Source organism: Acipenser ruthenus, chromosome 15, assembly GCF_902713425.1.
Source record: "Acipenser ruthenus chromosome 15, fAciRut3.2 maternal haplotype, whole genome shotgun sequence".
Taxonomy (NCBI): Eukaryota; Metazoa; Chordata; class Actinopteri; order Acipenseriformes; family Acipenseridae; genus Acipenser; species Acipenser ruthenus.
In genome coordinates this window covers 32,525,346-32,543,673 of record NC_081203.1, presented here as the reverse complement: position 1 = coordinate 32,543,673, position 18,328 = coordinate 32,525,346, and the positions used below count along the sequence as shown (strand labels likewise).

Here is an 18,328-nt window from a genome sequence, read left to right as displayed (position 1 = left end):
TTCAGAATTGTCCACTTGTCTAAAAATGTGTATGTGCAGAAACCCTTATAAAAGTTTACCATATTAAGAGCATGGTCGAGTGTAATAAAGCATAATGAAAACATGGTAAAGTATAGTTAAGCATTGTACTGGGGAATTATATTATACACACAGATCAACAAGGAGGACTAGTGCTGCTCTATAGAGACATTCGAAAGTAAACAATATGGTACTGAAACCTTTTAACTACGCCCTGTTCTCTATTAACTGTAATAACTTCAGTCTCGCTAAAATCAATTTATTAAGCAGACACACTACCACATTTAAATCGTTTTTTTGTATTGTCTTTAGAAAGACCTATTTTGTTTTTAAAATGTGGTTAATATTTATAAATATTTAATTTACTTTTATTTTGAATGTAGCAATATGCTTCCTGTTAAGTACGGTGCAGGCACTATTTTAGTATAACATTTACAACATTATGAGATGCTGCTTTATCCCTTTTACAACTTGTTGTCAAAGACGCGTTGCATAATGACGTCTGCCACAAGAACATTTTAGTTGTAGATTCAGTATTTTATAAAGTTCCTCGTTTAGCCACATGATGGCAGTGTTGTGTGTTTTGCGTAATTGTGTTACACAGCAAGAGAAGCCAGGAGAAAACTTTTGAAAACATTTATTTGACATGTTGAGCAAAATAACAAATACTTTGCCAAATATATAGCATTTTAAAAAATATTTAAATACATTAAAATACATAAATTGTAAACTTTGAAAATAAGAGGGTTTTCTGTAAATGAACTGTTCCATGTTAAAAATCAGCATCCTCTAGCAATATCTGAAAATAGATAATGTTACATGTTTATCAATGTATTAAAATATATCACATATATTTTTATTTATATAGGTTTTTTTTCATTCATATTCTATATATTTAAAACCATATTTATTTGGCAGTAATGATAGCAGATAAGCTCAATACCTTTTTAAATAAATGCAATACTTAATTACAATATTTTTTTGTCACATATCTGGCACAGGCTGTAAAACTCACTTCAAGCGAACACTATCTTACTATTAATAAAATACATAATGAACGGGTTCCAGAGAGTGCAGAGACTTCAACAGAAATACAAATGATGGGGAATGACCTTTACATTTACAAGGGACCATTTATTTTCTATTTAATTAGGCTCCCACTTTTTCAACCCATGTTTGCACTCTTAACTATATAGAAACAAACATGGTACACAAACGTTATTAAATCATAGGCAGCAATTACAAAAAAAACCAGGCAGCAAAACCTTAGCAGATGTTCTATAGTTAAATATTGCACCATATGGTTCTTAAAAGTAATAACCTCAGTTTTAAAAGCATTGATTGGACATACATTTAGATACAGTACTATATAAACAATGGATCATATGCACACATCACAGTAAGGCACACTATTCCAAATACTGAACTACAATGGACGCAAATGCAGAGCAAAATAATCTAATTCAGCATTAAAATAAATATGGATTTTGCATTTTCCATTTATTCCACCAATGTATTTTGCTTGCAGCTCATTTTTTTTTATCTGCTGCATATTTACACAAACATATCTTTCTGAAACAGCATTACAGTACCAGATACCGTATGCATAGAAACACAGTCCAGCCACACTATTCACAGTAAGCATGTGCTTGTGCGTGCTATGCATTCATACAAGTGTGCCATATACACAGGGGTAAAACTTAGCTGTGTTGTCCCTGCAGTAGGAGAATCTGCTGAGTCAGGCCCTCAGACTAGTACATTAAGCCACTGTTCCACAGAAAAGAAAAACAAATACAAATTTAAAATAAAAAAAAAACAGCGCTATGGCAACCGTGTTGTATTTATTAATTCAACTTATAATTGGCTAACATTAGTCTTCCCATTTGTACGCAGCCATAGACCTCAAACCTAATAAACAGGTTAGCTACTTTTCAGAAGTTAACAACCAGTTGCATTTTTACTGGCACTAGGACAGCTGATTCCGCTGCTGCCAGTAACTGCACAAAACAAATCCTTAATATAACCACCTATTGCACTTTCTCTAAACATAAAGGCAATAAAATATAAGTACTATAAGTATATAAGTGCTCAGGCACACATGTAAATGGTTGATTTTCATAACCTTCGTGTTCACAAAGGCCCCTTTATTATTATTTCTCTAAACATGGCGCAGTTTGGATCAATTGAACAAACCCTCTCTGGAATGTCAGAGAAAGACAAACATAAATACAGTAATACAGTGTCTGTATTCCGTACCCAATGCAATGCATAATGTTTTATTTAAAGGTGTGGGTAAAAACTTGAGGTGAATATCTTATCACATTTCAAACACCTGTGTTATTGATATGGTGAGGAAAACAGCTTGTTAAATAAGTGGGTGAAAGGTTTGGTGATTATTGATAGCAATCTAGTATGTTTTGGCTACATTAGTTTGACAAGTTAATAATAAGATATTTATCGATGCCAAAACAGAACATTTAGTAGTCATTCATTACATCGGCCAGCAGTCACAAACTATAGTCTTCTTTTACAGCTGCAGATCAGCTGTTAAATCATCGATAACAGACAACAGACAAGTTTGGATATCTGATTTAGGCTTCTAAATTGTATAGTTTAAAAGTTTCCATTTTAACAGTATAGTATTCACTGATTAAGCTACAATCATACAATATGCTTTTGGGAACATTAATGCTCTCAATGAATGAACAAAAGCTTAAAATATATAAAAACTCTATATATATTTTATACTGTATTTATAAATAAATATATATATATATATATATATATATATATATATATATATATATATATATATATATATATATATATAATCACAAAGGTCCCTGAAATTTTCAACTGCTGCCGCTGAATTTGCATATGCCCTCACCTGTAAACTGTGTATCAAAATATTTTTTGCTCAGCTGCTTAGATCCTTGTTGTATATTGCCACACTCTGACATAAAAAGCAGAACACCACAATACAATTTATTAACCACTTCTACTGTGCTTCCAAATGCTATGATATACTTTGACACCCATGCTTCTCAGTCGTGTTTTTTAAGGCATGGCATGGGTCTTCCATTTACTGAAAGCATTTCAATATTATCTCTGCCTCTGTTAAGCTATTGATAAACATTGTGCTTGTTTCAAAGTGCTAGTCAAAAAGTTATCATCCCTTATCGTCCATTTTATAAACCAGTAGTTGAGGAGTTTGGCCTCGTTGACTGCTGGGAAAGCCCAATCCATACATGGTGTTGTCTGACCCATAAGGCACAACATGATAAGACTGCAGCTCGTTGTAGCAGAAGGACTGAGAGCAACAGCCGGCAACCATGAGTTTCAGTCGCTTTCTTGGTTCTGGGGTATGTTTTCCGAAGTACTCAAAGCCCTCTTTCTCAGCCTCATGGTGGATCTTTCTTAACAAATTGTTAATCAAGACAGACCTACGCAGATAGACTTCAGGATCCTCAAGGAACTTTAGCTTCTCCAGAGACAGCCTTAAAATGCATGTCCGGTCCTCTGGCAATATCAAGTGCTGAAAAGAAAGCAACATGAAACATTAGCGGTTTCAAGCCTTAGAATGCACAGAAGCAGTTTATTTTGCAACGTAATAGATGTATATGACACTTGTGGCATGGGGTCAGGGGTGGCACAGTGGGCACTAGCCTTTCACTTCTGGAGGCCTGGATTTGCAATCCATGTTAATTGAGTTTGGTTGTTTGAAAATGGGTGCACCACCCATATGAAAAAGGAACATCCGAAAACACCATAGCAAGTCAGATCTTTTGTTTTGGGTAAATTGAACTTGTTTTAAGATAGTCTTTCTTTTTTTCTGTTAGTAAAATATGCATGGCTCTAACCAAAAAGGCTGGACAGCTACAGGAATTATGGATGCTCTGTTTCTTTGCATGGGACAGCAGCCTTTCATGAAGAGAAGCCGCAGATGGAGACAAAACTATGAACTACTTGCTCTCTCAGGTGGGGTCCTCACAGAGCAGGCTTGGGGCATGTTCACAGGGCAATGTAGATGTGAACAAGCTCACATTTCTACAGCTTGTGCTATCCCTCCTGTTCAGATACAGAGAGAGGGCTTCTGTCTCCTGCCAACCCAGCAAGTTTCATGAACACCAAAATCCATCCCAAAGAAAAGTTCTTACTTTCTGAAAATACCCATGGTAATCTTTATGTGAATCCTCTTCTTCTGCATATTTTCTCTTAAAGTATGCAACTTTCGACGTTGTTGATGTATTTGGTCTTTCTCGGAGTGAATGGGCTGTGTAAAACAATGGATTCTTTTTTAATTTAATGGACAAAGAAAAAAAAAACTAAATGGTTTGGTTATAGTTTTAACTTTCAAAAAATAACAGCTTGCATCATTGTTCGTTATAATCAAGCCAGGTTGTACATGCCTCAATAGAAAGAAATATTGAATGCTGCTGGGTAGTTTATTTGGAGACACACGATAAATGGCTCTGTTAAAGATGGGTCCTAATTTGGAATCAATCAGTCAGACAAGGATCATTACTTTATTTGCAACAAATCAATCATTTAACCAATATGAGCAAGATTTTAGACTAAATTCAGGAAGACACTGCAAATTTCAAAACTCTTACAAACTGGCTGAGCTCAACAGGGCTCGGAATACATCACAACTAGGGCTGTGCAATATCCATTATAAAGTACAGCAAAGGCTACACCATACACTTTGATTTAATTCAGGCTCAGGTTCTATATAAAATAAAATATTTGAAATGCATAAAACTAGTAAACCCTGTTCTTAACTTCTTCATAAACAATTTACAACAGATTTATGAACACCAAACCTTACCGGTATTAAAAATAATAATAACTCCAGATTTATCAATACAACCCCCCCCCCCCCCCCCATATATATAAAATAAAATAAAAAAATGAAAGAAAGTTAAAAGGTATATATGCAAAACTACAACAAATAAATTACAATAAAACCTAAATATTCTTAATAATAATAATAATGATGATGATAGACCAATAATTACCCGACGTTACTGTAGTCAGCCGTCAAACTGCTGTTCTAAATGGATCTCTTTCGTTTCAGTCAGACTCTTTTCAACAGCAAGCATTTCTTTATTACACAGTGGCTCTTCTGTACGGCTGTACATTGCAAAAGGAAACAGTGTTACGTCTATGTACCACACACGATCATGCAATTATTAAAATCATAACGATTTCTGCAAGTACATATGTTTTTTAAAACAATGAACGAAACTAAGAATATCCATTGCACATGAGACGGTATTAGAAGCGCATGTATCAAGGTCGGTTTGTCTGGCCTATTGTTGCATATTACTGGTACATTATTCTGTTCATCTGATGTTTTAAAATCGTAATTACCATTCTCGCCAGATCAACAGTTTAGCAAATGTAATCTGGAATTAAATATAAACACAGTGATGTCACATCTTTATAATTGAAAATGTGCCACACAACAGCTGACACAATTAACATCGACAATAATATTAACACACATAATGCCATCTTCTGACTCTGATGTGTGCGTTAAAATATGTTGTTTAAAACAATAGCATTCAAATATTCTAGGTGTTCTAGTAAGCATGATCCCTTGTGTTTTTATTAGGCTACTGCATTTACACCGTGGCTGTATGTTTAGCTGAGTTTTTGTAACCTGTGCAGTAACCTGTGCAGTTAACTTGAATGCAACTGAAATATATCTTCTGTAATGATTTACATGATGCGTGCACGTTAAGACGCACCAAATGAAAGCTGTTTCGCACAAAGTAAGCTGCCGAGTTTTAATTGAACTGATTTAGAAAATTACTGTTTTCTGTTTTGCAGCGTTGTATATTTAGAACAAACGTTTCTGCTAGCACATCCAATACAGATTACTATTCTTCCTTGTACAACATAGCTAAACTATAGTATTATCTGTTACCTTATTTTTCTTGATGCTCCGACTATAACAATACAATAGCCTATATTGTCCATGCATGTTTCATATGGTATTTTTATAATGAATTAGTAGAGGAGGGTAAAATAAAATTAATACATATATAAATACCTTATAGAAAACACGACGAGTTCTTGTAATTTAGAAGTATCTCTTCGTTTCTTTAAAACGCAATTCACTGAGGAAAAAAAATGCTGGTTGTTGGATGCTGTGCCATTGGTCCTTTGTTTTTGTGTCAGATATCCAAATCCTTGTCTTGATGTAAGTTTTCTTTTTTTTTTTTTTTTTTTCTTTTACACCCAGTTCCAATCTGGGTTGCAATAATCTAAGATCTTAAAATATCCTTTTATGTGCAATAAGCAACAACACAGCTGTTCTGGTAGCGGATTGGTCCAGGCAGCGGCAGATGTTACCTGTTGCTAAGAGAGTTGCTAGGCGATAATGACGCTCTCCGCATCTCAGCAACATCTCGACTTTGGTGCTAGAGATGTTTGTGTGTGGGTGTGATTTTTTAAAACTACAATTATAATATATACATGATTCCATGTAAGCACAGCTGTAACATAAAGAAACTGCATGAAGTATAAAGCTATACACAACAAGTGCCATAGTGTGTGTGTGTGTATTCTCAATTGTGTATGTAGTACTGTTTTGTGTGTACTATGGGCTGATTGGATAAGGGCGTCTGCTAAGAAAGAAATAAATAAATGTCACTCGTTGCTTTATAATATTATTTTAATTTTATTTTTTGTCCATTTTCTTTGGAAAGGAATTACATTTTAATTTCCCTTTGCTACCCCTTGACATACATTTGTTTGGCAGCTTTAAATTTACCGGACGAAACCAGAAACTTTTCACCTGGGTTGAGAAATAATCGCGTGTCCATTTCACTGCTTAAGATGCACGATCGCGCTTATTCTAATGTCACTGCCGAGGAAAAAGCGTTGAAATCTTTACACAGTGCACGGTCAAGGTCAGGTTATCCAGCAGCAGTCATCAAATTACATAGTTTTAGTTTTACACTTATCCGTACTGAGTATCAGTACGCTGCTGGACAAAACGTCAGTTATCTAAAATAATGTATTTGTGTTGTAGTTCATAATCACTGTGTATGTGCTTTTCTGTTTCAGTCATCTTAACTGGGCAACTTCTTAAACTTCTTAAAAATGCTGCAATCAAACAATAAGACAGACTATACGGTGACATGTATTGCATAATTAATTTTATTTCATTTTAAGAAAGAACCTTAACTTGGCCAAAAAACAGCTGTTTGATGTACCAGCATACAATTCGAAAGATTACAAAGCAGGGAAGCTGAACAACCATCATTTTCATAGGCCCTCACATTTTTAATTCACCTCATATTAAGAGTTTTTTTTTATTATTTGTAGAACACTACTTGACAATTTCAATAATGCACATTTTGAATGCAGTTCCAGAACAAGACTTTGTATGAGACCAGGAATAAGAATAAGACACACTTAACACTGTAGGTGCAGAATGCTAAAGGGTATAGCCTTGCTGTATATTTCTATTTGAATTAGTTTGCTCTTTTCAGTGTCATATCCCCTGCTCATTGATAGTTTGTCTATATGACATGGCTTGCATAAATAGGACATTACTCATGATGCACAAAGTGCACTATGAATACTGGTATTGTTGGTATGCTTTTTGAGGGGGTATATGCCATTCATTTATTAGCCTGTATATGTGCAGTTAACATTAACAATCCTTCCTTTAGGTACTGTATAGATCATTACAGGAGAAGCTCTCCAAGAGCTCTTTAATAGAGCACAAGGACAGTAGTCACACCCTTTCAGGGATTCTACCCTCCACTGGTTGTTAGAATTACAGGTTATTCCGCTTGGTGAAATAAAAAGAGTACCATGCACAGATATGATGAATTATCCCAGGTATAGTGTTTGAGCAGACACCGTATTCGTTCTGTGTGTCCCATTTTACAACATGTACAGCTATGGCCAAAAGTTTTGCTTCACCTAGAGTTTTAGGATGGAGACATTATACAAATTTAAAAAAAAAATAAAAAAATAACAAAAAGAAAAAACTATATGAACATCATTTTTTTTTTAAATTTAACATCATGTAATCAAAGAAACTAGAAAATGATATCGCAAAAGTCTACTTGAAGCCATAATAGAAACCAAATAAAAGTATTTCATGTTAGAATTCAACATTTTGTCAGTTTATTTTATTTAGTATATGGATTAGTTGATTCTAGGGTGATGCAAAACATTTTGGCCCTAGCTGTATGTACACTAAATTACATATCATGTATAAATGAACACAGAGCCAGTTGGCAACACTAATCTGCTGGACAGCAAATGTATTGTTGCACCTTTTTCATTTTTGTAAAAAAAAAGAAAAGTTTAAATACATTGCAAATCTTTTTATAGAGACTCAACATTCAGTGAGTTGTTTGTTTATAATTCCCTTATATAAGTTTTAATGTAGTAGAGCAGGAAGTGGTCAAAGCACAGCTGCAGAATTGTCATGCTATACTGTATGAAACACACTACAGGAAACTTCCATAACGGTTAGCTTCCAGTTTGCTTTCAGCTAGCAAGATGCTATCACAGAGATTTCCCACCTTTCTTGTTAAAACATTTATATGTGTGTCGGATTAGCAGCCCTGAAGATGCATATCATTTACTACTGAATATTGCACTGTTAATCACAACTGACACTATCATAAAATACATACAAAACATTGTGTTCTTGTTGCAGCATCTTTGCATGCATTGCAGAGGCCCTGTGTAGACTGCCCCCTGGGGGTTGACGGATCATGCTTCCATTTGATACCACGGCAACACATTTAGCGCATGCTGGTCTTAAACACTGGTTTTGTTTCTCGTAATGCTTACACATCACAGCCCCACACCGACGCTTACCTACAGGCACTTTATAAAAACATACAGACAGAATAAAATATAAAGTCATGCCATATAAAATAGATTTTATTTCAAATGCATTAAAATATATATTTTAATGCATATATATATATATATATATATATATTTTAATGTACATGAATATAAGGACATGCATACTGTAGGTGTGTTTTGGGATTATATGGTTAACAGTAAAATGCTTTGTTGTTTGAACTCTAGCCAGTGTTTCTTGGTGTCAGAATGAATAGAACGGAATTCAAAGAAAGCTCTGCGTTTGTAGACACTGTGAGGAATATCCCCTAAAAAATGAGACATTTCAAAGTGAACGTCACACTGCTGTTGACACAAGGTTATAGAGATGACTTTACAACATAACAGACAAGGCAACATTTTAAATGGACTGAAGTATTTTTTTAAATGCAAATTAAAGGAAATTCCTACAAACATCATCTCCTTTGTGGTGAGCATGCCTCGACAGAAAACCAACAGCAATCTAATTCTACACAACATTCAGTATCACTCACTTTACAGCTGCTGTCCACCCAGGACAATAGCCAGGCTCCATACCAGCAGGCACTGTTCTTTAATGCCTGCTGCTGTTCCTCTAATGAAGACTGGTGGCAGGTCCTGAAACTAGAGTTCAGTTCTCTGTAGGTCAGGGCTACCATTCACAACAGCCAATCCACACCTAGTTTACTAGGGTTAAAGATGCATATGTGCTGCCATGATAGACAGGTGGGACTCCCTACATGAGAGTGCAAAGGCTGATTGTGAGGTAGATGTGGCACATTGCCTGAATATCTAGAGCTGCGGCTCATGGTATTTCACTTTCTAAAACCAAGCACACCACTGGCAGTTGATACGTATTCCTCAAGGCTCAATGGATGGAAGTTAAGATGAACTGAAGAGTATGACTAGGAAGATAGTTGTGAAATAGCTTCTCTAGGGACTGTGTATCTAAGACAAAAAATGACACAGATCATTTTGAGAACATTCAGCTTTTGGCATAGTTCCTTTTACTTAGTGTTAAAAAACGTATGGCATGCAATAAAAATGTATCGCAAGTGCATAAGAATTAGTAGTAATGATTTAGTGCATTAGGCCACCTCATGTCTTTATTTGTGAGGACTTCTAACAGTGAACAATAATAGATGACCTTTCATCTGAACAAACCCTTGTTACATCAAACCTAGATTGCCTCATGTGTAATTCTGAATGCACTGCAGCAACTGGTCTGAAGTAGGTTCTGGTTGATAGAAAAGTAATCAAAATGCAAACAAGCAACAGAACTCATCTTAGCACCAGCAAAGCGGCCAGTTCTAGAAGTCTACACTGGTCCTCGTTGGATTCGTACAAGGCCACAAACTTTAGAGGACCTTCTTTGGACTTTCGTATGGAAGTCTAGGATTCAAGTAAGACGTGCCACCGGCACACCTGCTGGCCCTTGGATTCCTTCATGTCCAACCAGTGGTTCTGCTCCTCCTCCCCGCTGCTGTTCTGGCCCAGGGAGACCCAGCCGATCATCTCCTTGCGCTTCATGCTGCGGCGGTTGTAGATGGAGATCATGAGCGTGACATCGGAGAGCTGGAAGAGAGCCACCTGGAAAATGAAGGTCTCCTTGTAGATGGGGTTGGGCTGGCCCCTCCTGATAGACGTCTTACACCGAGAGATCTCCTGACCCACCGAGTTCAGAAGTGTGAGTTTCACATAGGTGTCTACAAGAAACGAGACATCCATCGTCAACCCAGTGTAGGGAAGCCAATTGGAAATACTTATACATTCTAAAGAAGGACCATTCCATTAAAGCAGATGCATTTCTTACACAGATAAGACTAACTGATAAAAAACTGTTTACTTTACTAAAACTGTTTTTTTTTCCTTCTATTTTTAAGATAGTTATTTTCGCATCAGTCGCTGTGTTTAGGAAGTATGAAAATGAAGTGTGATATCACTTCTCTGCGTACACCCAGCCCGGGGCAACACAGCTAATAACAAACAGCAAAGTTTCATGCCAAGGAGAGTGCTCCTTTGCTCTAAGGCAACCACTAACACACAGAACTGGTAATAAAGTATTTTTTATATGGCTCCCATTTTCCATTTAATACCAGTCCACATACACTTGCAGTTCTCATTAGAAGGTAGAACACATCCAGCACAGGTCCCTTTAGAATAGCTCCTAATGAGAGTACAGTGCTTTGTGGAGTGCTACCAAGTACAAGGAAACAAACAAACAAGCAGCCTTATGTGCTGGGCGTGTGGACACATTCTCTAATACAATTCTTCATCTAGACTGAGGTTTTAAAAAGCTGCCTTGATCAAAGCCTTAACACAATGTGGTATAGACTACATAAGGTGTTGGAAGGTGACCTGACCTAACCCTAACCCATTCATTCATTGATATTTCAGACTTGACAAGACTAGCTGACTTTTCCCTCCGTCCATCACTAACTGTTTGCGGCCACAGCTGTCTCTATTGGCGACCATTATCCCCTTGTTTTGCCCTTGCTGATACACTGTATGTCTGGATGTAGCCTAGAGAACAAACATGACTCTTCTTGTTACTACCTTGTTTCTAATGCGGTTAGATCTTTACCTTTCCCCTTCCCCCAGACAGTGACCAGACAGTGTATCAGTTTTTTTCTTTCCTTTCAATTTCTTATGCATACCAACCTTTTTTTATTGTATTACAACCTGTATTTTACTGTATGCTTATGCCTTCTCATAGATCATTCTCTGAAGTGCAGTTCTTGAGGGATTGTTTGCAGACTGTAATGCACTTCCAGGATGTAGCCCAGCAGGAGCTGAAGCTGTGAAAAAAGAGCAGGATTTTGACTCACCGGGTGGTCGGTTGAGGGCCAGGTTTCGGAAGTGGCTGCCTTTAATGACCTCGATGGAGAGCCGGCCCGTGGTGGCGTTGTACGACAGGCCAATGAGGAGCTCTGGGACGCCTCCGTGAGACAGGGACTGTGTAGATGAGGCGCTATCGCTGTGGGAGATGGCAGACAAGCTCACCTGGGAATCACCGCTCTGTGGGGCAAGGCAAGCACACTTCCTGTCAGCTTAAATACGCTCCATGGTGCAGAATGTTTCTGCTTACCTACTGTATATGTATGTCGCCATATGATTTTCAAATACAGTAAATTAAAAATTAAAACCATTCTTGAATAAACAATGACAGTAATCTGGTTATTATTAAGTCTGCAATCGATTTAAAACCATTCTTGAATAAACAATGACTGTTATAATTTAATTCTGCAATCGACTTTCCCTTTTACCTCTTTTGATTGTACAGCATGTCTGATTTACAGGTGCACCCTGGAGATACTTTGAAATCTGGGATAGCTGATTATTATATTGATCCAACAAACTCATGCAAAATAAAACATGTTCTATAAAACCAGATTTGAATACATTTACACCCTTTGATTAGTTGTGAAGCCTCAGGTAAGCAAAAGCAAATGCAAAAAAATCTCAGATGCTACAATATTCAGATTTCATTTGAAATTGTATGTGTTCGTTACGCTTCATCATTGGATCACACACTTTTGTCAAGCTGGAATATCTGAGAGGAAGAGGTAGGAGGGAGGGATGGGTGTGGCTTGAATCATATAATCATAAACTGCAGAGCGCCACAATCATGCTCAATTTACATCCACGTATGATTAAGTCAAGAATTCCAAGTGCTAGAAAAACATACCTTGTCCAGTTGGTTTACATTCGCCAAAAGTAGGCTTTGCTGTAGATTACAAATTGCATCTTGAAACTCAAAAGTTTAAAATTACATCTTAAAAACAAGCAAACAAGCAAAACTAAAACTAAAAACGGGAAAAACGTCCATATTTTTCCCAAAACAGTGTATCTGGTAAACAAATTTTACAGAAAATTTATTAACTTAAAAAAATATATTTTAAACCTATCTTGAAAATGGCATTTCACCCTAAAATGTTAAAATAAATTAAAAAAAAAAACAATACATTTTACCAACACTTACACTCATGTTGCTCCGCGGTTCCAGCACTAGCACCGCTTCCATCTCTCCCTCCAGGTTCAAGTTTCTCAGGTAGAACAGCTTCTCTCCCATCATCCTCTCGCGGGTCATCTTGCGCACAGCGTACAGGCGGAAGCGCAGTGCGTAGTGTCCCAGCTCGTCTGCCTCCAGCTTGCTGAAGCGGAAGGTCTCGTTGAACATGGGCGTGGAGCCCCTCTGCACCCCGCTCTTGTGCCGCTGCTTCTTGCTGGGCAGGAGGACCACATGAACTTGCCAGGTGTCCACTCCGCTGCGGTCCTTATCCGGGATGTCCTTCGCAGTCACCACGGTTACTAGCAGCTTCTGGCTGTCGGCCTTATAGTCAAGTATAATAATGAGGTCCCCGCACTTTGATATGGGTTTGCGCGTGTCGGGCTGCTGGGAAGGTCCATCGGTAGCTTCCTGTTCCTGGGATCATAAAGCGAATGTTTCAGTCTGCACTCTCGTCATTACAAATGGTAATTTCTTCATTGATAAAATACACAGGTTATGATAAGGTATTTACATGACTAGATAATTTGTTACTGACATATATTTTGTAAAAAGCTGAATTTTACATCTGCAAATCGCTTTCAGTGGCAATACAGAAGACAGAAAATCAGACAGACTTTGACAGAAGAAAAGAGAGCACAAATGATTGCTTCACAAAGAACAAACGTAATGACTCTAGATGGGATTCTGGGGAAGACTCATAATGGTCACGTTTCTCTACAGAAAAATTTAAACCTTGAAGTTGATTCGATTATTTTGTCCAACCCAAGTATATGACATCAGATCTCCACAGTCAGACTGAGGCGCCACAGACATATACATGCACTACACTTATACATGTGGAAGCCTTAGTGTTTTAGCAGTGTTACTACAAATGAATCCATCAATACATTTTTCTGCTCCATTCCCCAATGACAATGATAACTAGGATAGTTCCTTCCAGCTTCCCTTGGAGACAGCATCTGTCAGCTCTTTGCTGGTCAGCACCTGTAAACAGCAGTTATTTCAATAGACAGGCTTTCTGTAGTTACATCAGCTCTACAGGGAAATGGCTAAAAGCTGTTTGTAGCTTGCCGCTATGATCCAAAGCCGGCACACCAAAGCTTTCAGAATTGAGTAAAGCTGCTATTCAGCTTCATCCTATTTTACTGCAGCCTTTTATGGAAAAAAATTAAACAAGAATTTGTATATTTCCTTTAGTTCTCAACCTGGTTTAGTCTGAAATACTGTACCAGCCCACACTTGAACAAGGCTTTATGGCTTAGTCTGAATCCTGTCTGTGCAACCAAGGTTTGTCTGATTGAGTTCTGTGCTCTCTGTTAGACATCCTTAAAACAATTGTTTTGTGTCAATGTGTTTATCCCTGCAGAATAATCTTTTTTTTTAGTTATTGCTCAAAGCGGGATTCTGTTGTCACTGGGCCAGCTGTTATTATTGCTTGTTGCAGCCTCTTCCTTTCTCTAAACTGAAATGGCAGGAAATAAATGCTTACTAGAACGGTGTCAAAATCGAGATTTTTTTTAGAAGAGGCTTCATTAAAGCAACAGTTGTCACAGAGAGTTTAGAGACATTTCCATACTGACAACTGCAAATAAAATAATATGAGTTTCTAATGGAAGGAAATTGATCCCGTTGATTTTAATGCAAAGGGATTTGTCTGTTCAACCCCCAGACACATCCTTCTAACAATAATGGTTCTACTAAAAAGCTAAAAACACAGTAAATTGAAGTCTCAAATTGTACTGATGGGCAGGGACATTATTTCCTGGTACTTTAAACAGCATCTGAAATTCATTGTTCAAATCGGAGAGGGAAATAAAGCATGCTTTGAAAAGCATTGTTACAGAAGCAGCCTTGAAAGCACTTTCAATGGCATCAAATCACAGCGCAGACTGATCAAATGTCAGTGATTAGATAACCATTGAAGTCGGGAACAGGTAATCCAGTCCATATAATGTGATGCGCCCGCCCACACACAATACAGCACATGCTGGTTTACACAACGACTTCCAGACATGCATCATTACATATTCTTTTTATATCTATTCTGAGGAGTAGCACTCCTGCACAGCCATTCACAGGCATTTATCATTTGTGGGTATAATTTTTTTTTGTTTCAGCAGCCGAATCCTGCATATGCATTCAGTCCTTTTTCGTGTTTTATTTAATGTATATCACAGATAAATACATGCTTCTTTTGGGCATTACTGGTTTATATTCTGTTGTGTACAACTGATAGCTAGATTTATTTAACTCTATAATGTTATTTGCATACCCTGGTACAGTGATATCTGGGATATACTAAACCAAAAACAATTAAAAAATCTTTCTTTCTTTCTGAATACACATGAAAAAAAAGAAAAAAAAAACAAACTCACCACTAAAACAAAAACAGTTTCTATAGAACTATAGGTGTCATTGGCCATTAAGTGCATATGTCATCTACAAATTCTGCTCAAGAAGCTTATATATCGAAATACATTCAGTTAAAAATATATACATTCAAAATTATACAAAAAAAATTACCAACTTTTAAAAAATTCTTGAGCGTTCGTAGAAAAGGTATGTGCAAAGAAGAAGAGGTTTCCCCAATACCTCAGGGCTCCAGGCTGATGAGCTGTCTGTCGCCTCATTCACGTCATAGCCCTGGTTGTCGAAGGCTGTCTCCATCTCCAGACTTCCCTCGGTGGCCTGTCTGCTGGGACTGGGGGCGATGCTGCCTTCTGTCCCAGACACCTTGCGCAGCCCCGAATCTCCCCTCTCAGAGGCCGCATGGCCGCCCATCGATAAGCTGTCATCCTCGTGGTAACTCTTACTCAACCTATCTCCGTCTAAGACATTGCATACAAAAAATATCAACAGTTCTGAGGTTATGATGCATTAAAAAAACAAACCCCCAAAACAAAGAACAAAGTTTACATGCTAGAAAGACTCTATTTGTAAATGTGTGTTTATGTATTCTGGAGATCACTATTCTGAATATAATCTGTGGAATGCTCTGTCCACAATACAACAGCAATTTGAATTGTCTGCCACGTAAACAGAGTATTCAACAGAGAATACCAGCGACTGAACTAACTCCCTGCTGGGCTATGGTATGAAAATATCAATAATTAATATAAACTAAGAATGGCTCCTGTTGGTTGAGATTCATAAGATCGAAGCACCAAATGAGACACGATGATGAAGTTACATTCTTCATTGGAAAGAGTTACTGCTCCACTGCAACAACTGCACCACATTTGTTTAACTGAATGAAAAGGTATTCATATTTTAAAGGAGCCAAGTAAATATGGTCTCATATATGAGAAAACATGTTTGAATGCTACAAATTGAGTTGACTTTTTTATTAAAAGGTCTGCCAAGCATGAATTCAAAATGAGGTCTGAGGGCTGTAGTGAGACCAACTGGGATAGTAAATCTCTGGAACTTGGCTGCAAAATCGCTCAGATATAATTTACAAAAGGCTGCATATGAGCTCTTCGTTAGTCCACCACATGCACAAGACAGCATAGTGTAAATATCCTGACGGGACACTTCATTAGCGGACTTCATACACCACATTTCGTTAAGGGCTTGCTTGCTGCTGTTTTTTTCTGACAGGATGGCACAGCAGGTACCTTCACACTCCGATGCCTCCGTGCTGCCCTCCTCCTGGTTGGACGGCAGGCGGGTGAATTTGTGGCGCTGTTCAGGGCCTGCCTGTATGCCCTTCTCGGTCACCCCTGAGTGGAAGCTCTGTGAGCGAGACACGGAGATCTCAAACTGTTTAATCACCTCGTCCTCGCTGTCTGACGACGTGGGCAGCTCCTCATCCTGCCCATAACTGTTTACTACAGAGAGAAAGACAGGACAGGTCCTTGATAGCAATCGCTAGACAGGATGCCGAAGTGAAGAGATGTTAATTGGAGCGAGGAAAGCATTAGTCTAAATAGATCAGATACAGTGGACAGGCACCCTTATTGAAATTCAACAGTAAGTTTGGATGAAAGTCAATGGTTTTTATAAATTCTGTTGAGAAAACTTGGTTGAACAAAAGGGAAGCCGTGGACAGGGTACTTAAGCTAACTAGGCGGAGGAAAATGATTTAACTCAGGCAGGGGAAAAGCTGTGACATAGACAGGCTGATATCCAAAGGAACTGTTTCAAAATTGTAACTTGGTTTTACGTTAACAAACCTTTAAATGGCATTTCAGCAGAGTTAAGACAGCATGCTGACTGCAGTTGGGGCAGAGTTAATGGTAATTAATTCCACTCCCATTGCTCTTATTCTGTATATGGGCACGAAGATTGTGTAATTTGTTTGAAATGCATGAATATTCTGAGAAACCCAGGTACAAGCACCCAAAGAGGAAGGCAATAGGATTTAGAAACTAGGAATTTCATGTGGGTAGACAGGAAAAAGGGAAAGTAGATATGTTTTCAGAAAGAAACCCGGAACCCTTTCTTTTTAGCCATGTTTGGTGTCATTCTTTTTCAGACCGAAGCAGTCCTCATAAACGCCCCACACTTTTGGTTTTAAACTAAAAGGGGGTCATTTCCACAGCGGGACACTCCTAATCTGTTTAAACTCGAAACGGACTGGTGCATAGGAAATTAACAAGAATGATTGTTCTGTCTGTATCTATATTAGAAATGTCTCCATTATGGCATCTACAGTACCATCCAACAAGCTCCAGGACGGTACTGGAACAGTATAGGTAATAATTCATTGTGCTGTACATTTTATTTTACCTGTTGCCTAGATTTAGATCCAGTTGCCTGATTAGCACATCTCAGCTTGAAAAAGAGAACAGCAAAACTGATCCAAACTTAAAAACCTAACATCAACCAAACAACACTTATTGACAGCTTCACAAGATTCCTACAAAGATAGCAGTGACAGTAAGGTCTTACACATTACAGCAGTAACAGCTGATGAGCTGAGCTGCTGTTTGCTCCTGCAGTCCTTATACTGTATGTGGTAATGAGGTTTGTTCGTATTCACTGTGGCATTCATTAAGACTATTATATAAAGAGCTGTTTGTTTTACTTTAATAACTAAAGTGACCTAGTTTTTTTTTCTATAAAAGGGCACAAAATGCTGTACCTGCTGCAAACCAATACAAGGAAGAAACTGTCTTCAGTGTCACCATGGAAACCACAAAGAGGCCAACAGGCCTATTTCATGAGCTTCTGAAACTAACTGATTTGTCAGCAGCTGAATCCTGCATGCATACATTCAGTCCTTTTGTCGTGGTTTATTTCATGTAAATCGCAGGCAAATACATGTTTCTTTTGGGCACTACTGGTTTATTTTCTGTATATACTGATAATTAGATTTATTTAACTCTGACATTATTTGCCTACCCTGGTACAGTGATATTTAGGACATACTAAACCAAAAATAATTTTAAAAACCTTTCTTTTAGAGTAGACATGAAAAAAAAACTCACC

The 18,328-nt window shown here is 37.6% G+C and overlaps 1 protein-coding gene and 1 long non-coding RNA gene across 8 annotated transcripts in view; both read right to left on the bottom strand.

Annotated features, from left to right (window-relative positions):
• Window positions 1-672: 672 nt before the first annotated feature.
• Window positions 673-6,504, bottom strand: LOC131697626 (uncharacterized). The gene is made up of 4 exons (XR_009307414.1): window positions 6,077-6,504; window positions 5,037-5,151; window positions 4,176-4,291; window positions 673-3,553 (listed from the first exon to the last, which is right to left on the bottom strand). It is a non-coding gene; the product is annotated as an uncharacterized LOC131697626 (long non-coding RNA).
• A 666-nt stretch (window positions 6,505-7,170) lies between these two features.
• LOC117422249 (synaptotagmin-16-like) overlaps window positions 7,171-18,328 on the bottom strand; it is a 32,305-nt gene continuing 21,147 nt past the window's right edge. For 4 of the 7 annotated variants that reach the window (XM_034037013.3, XM_034037012.3, XM_058987989.1 and 1 more), the window contains 5 exons: window positions 15,488-15,723; window positions 12,866-13,309; window positions 12,572-12,610; window positions 11,712-11,901; window positions 7,171-10,589 (listed from right to left, as the gene is read on the bottom strand). In XM_034037013.3, the coding sequence (XP_033892904.2) occupies window positions 10,276-10,589; window positions 11,712-11,901; window positions 12,572-12,610; window positions 12,866-13,309; window positions 15,488-15,723 (1,223 nt within the window). In that variant the 3' untranslated portion in view covers window positions 7,171-10,275. Of the gene's footprint in view, window positions 10,590-11,711; window positions 11,902-12,571; window positions 12,611-12,865; window positions 13,310-15,487; window positions 15,724-16,512; window positions 16,726-18,328 lie in introns of all 7 variants that reach the window. The other 3 variants (XM_034037016.3, XM_034037017.3, XM_058987990.1) reach the window with 2 other exon arrangements.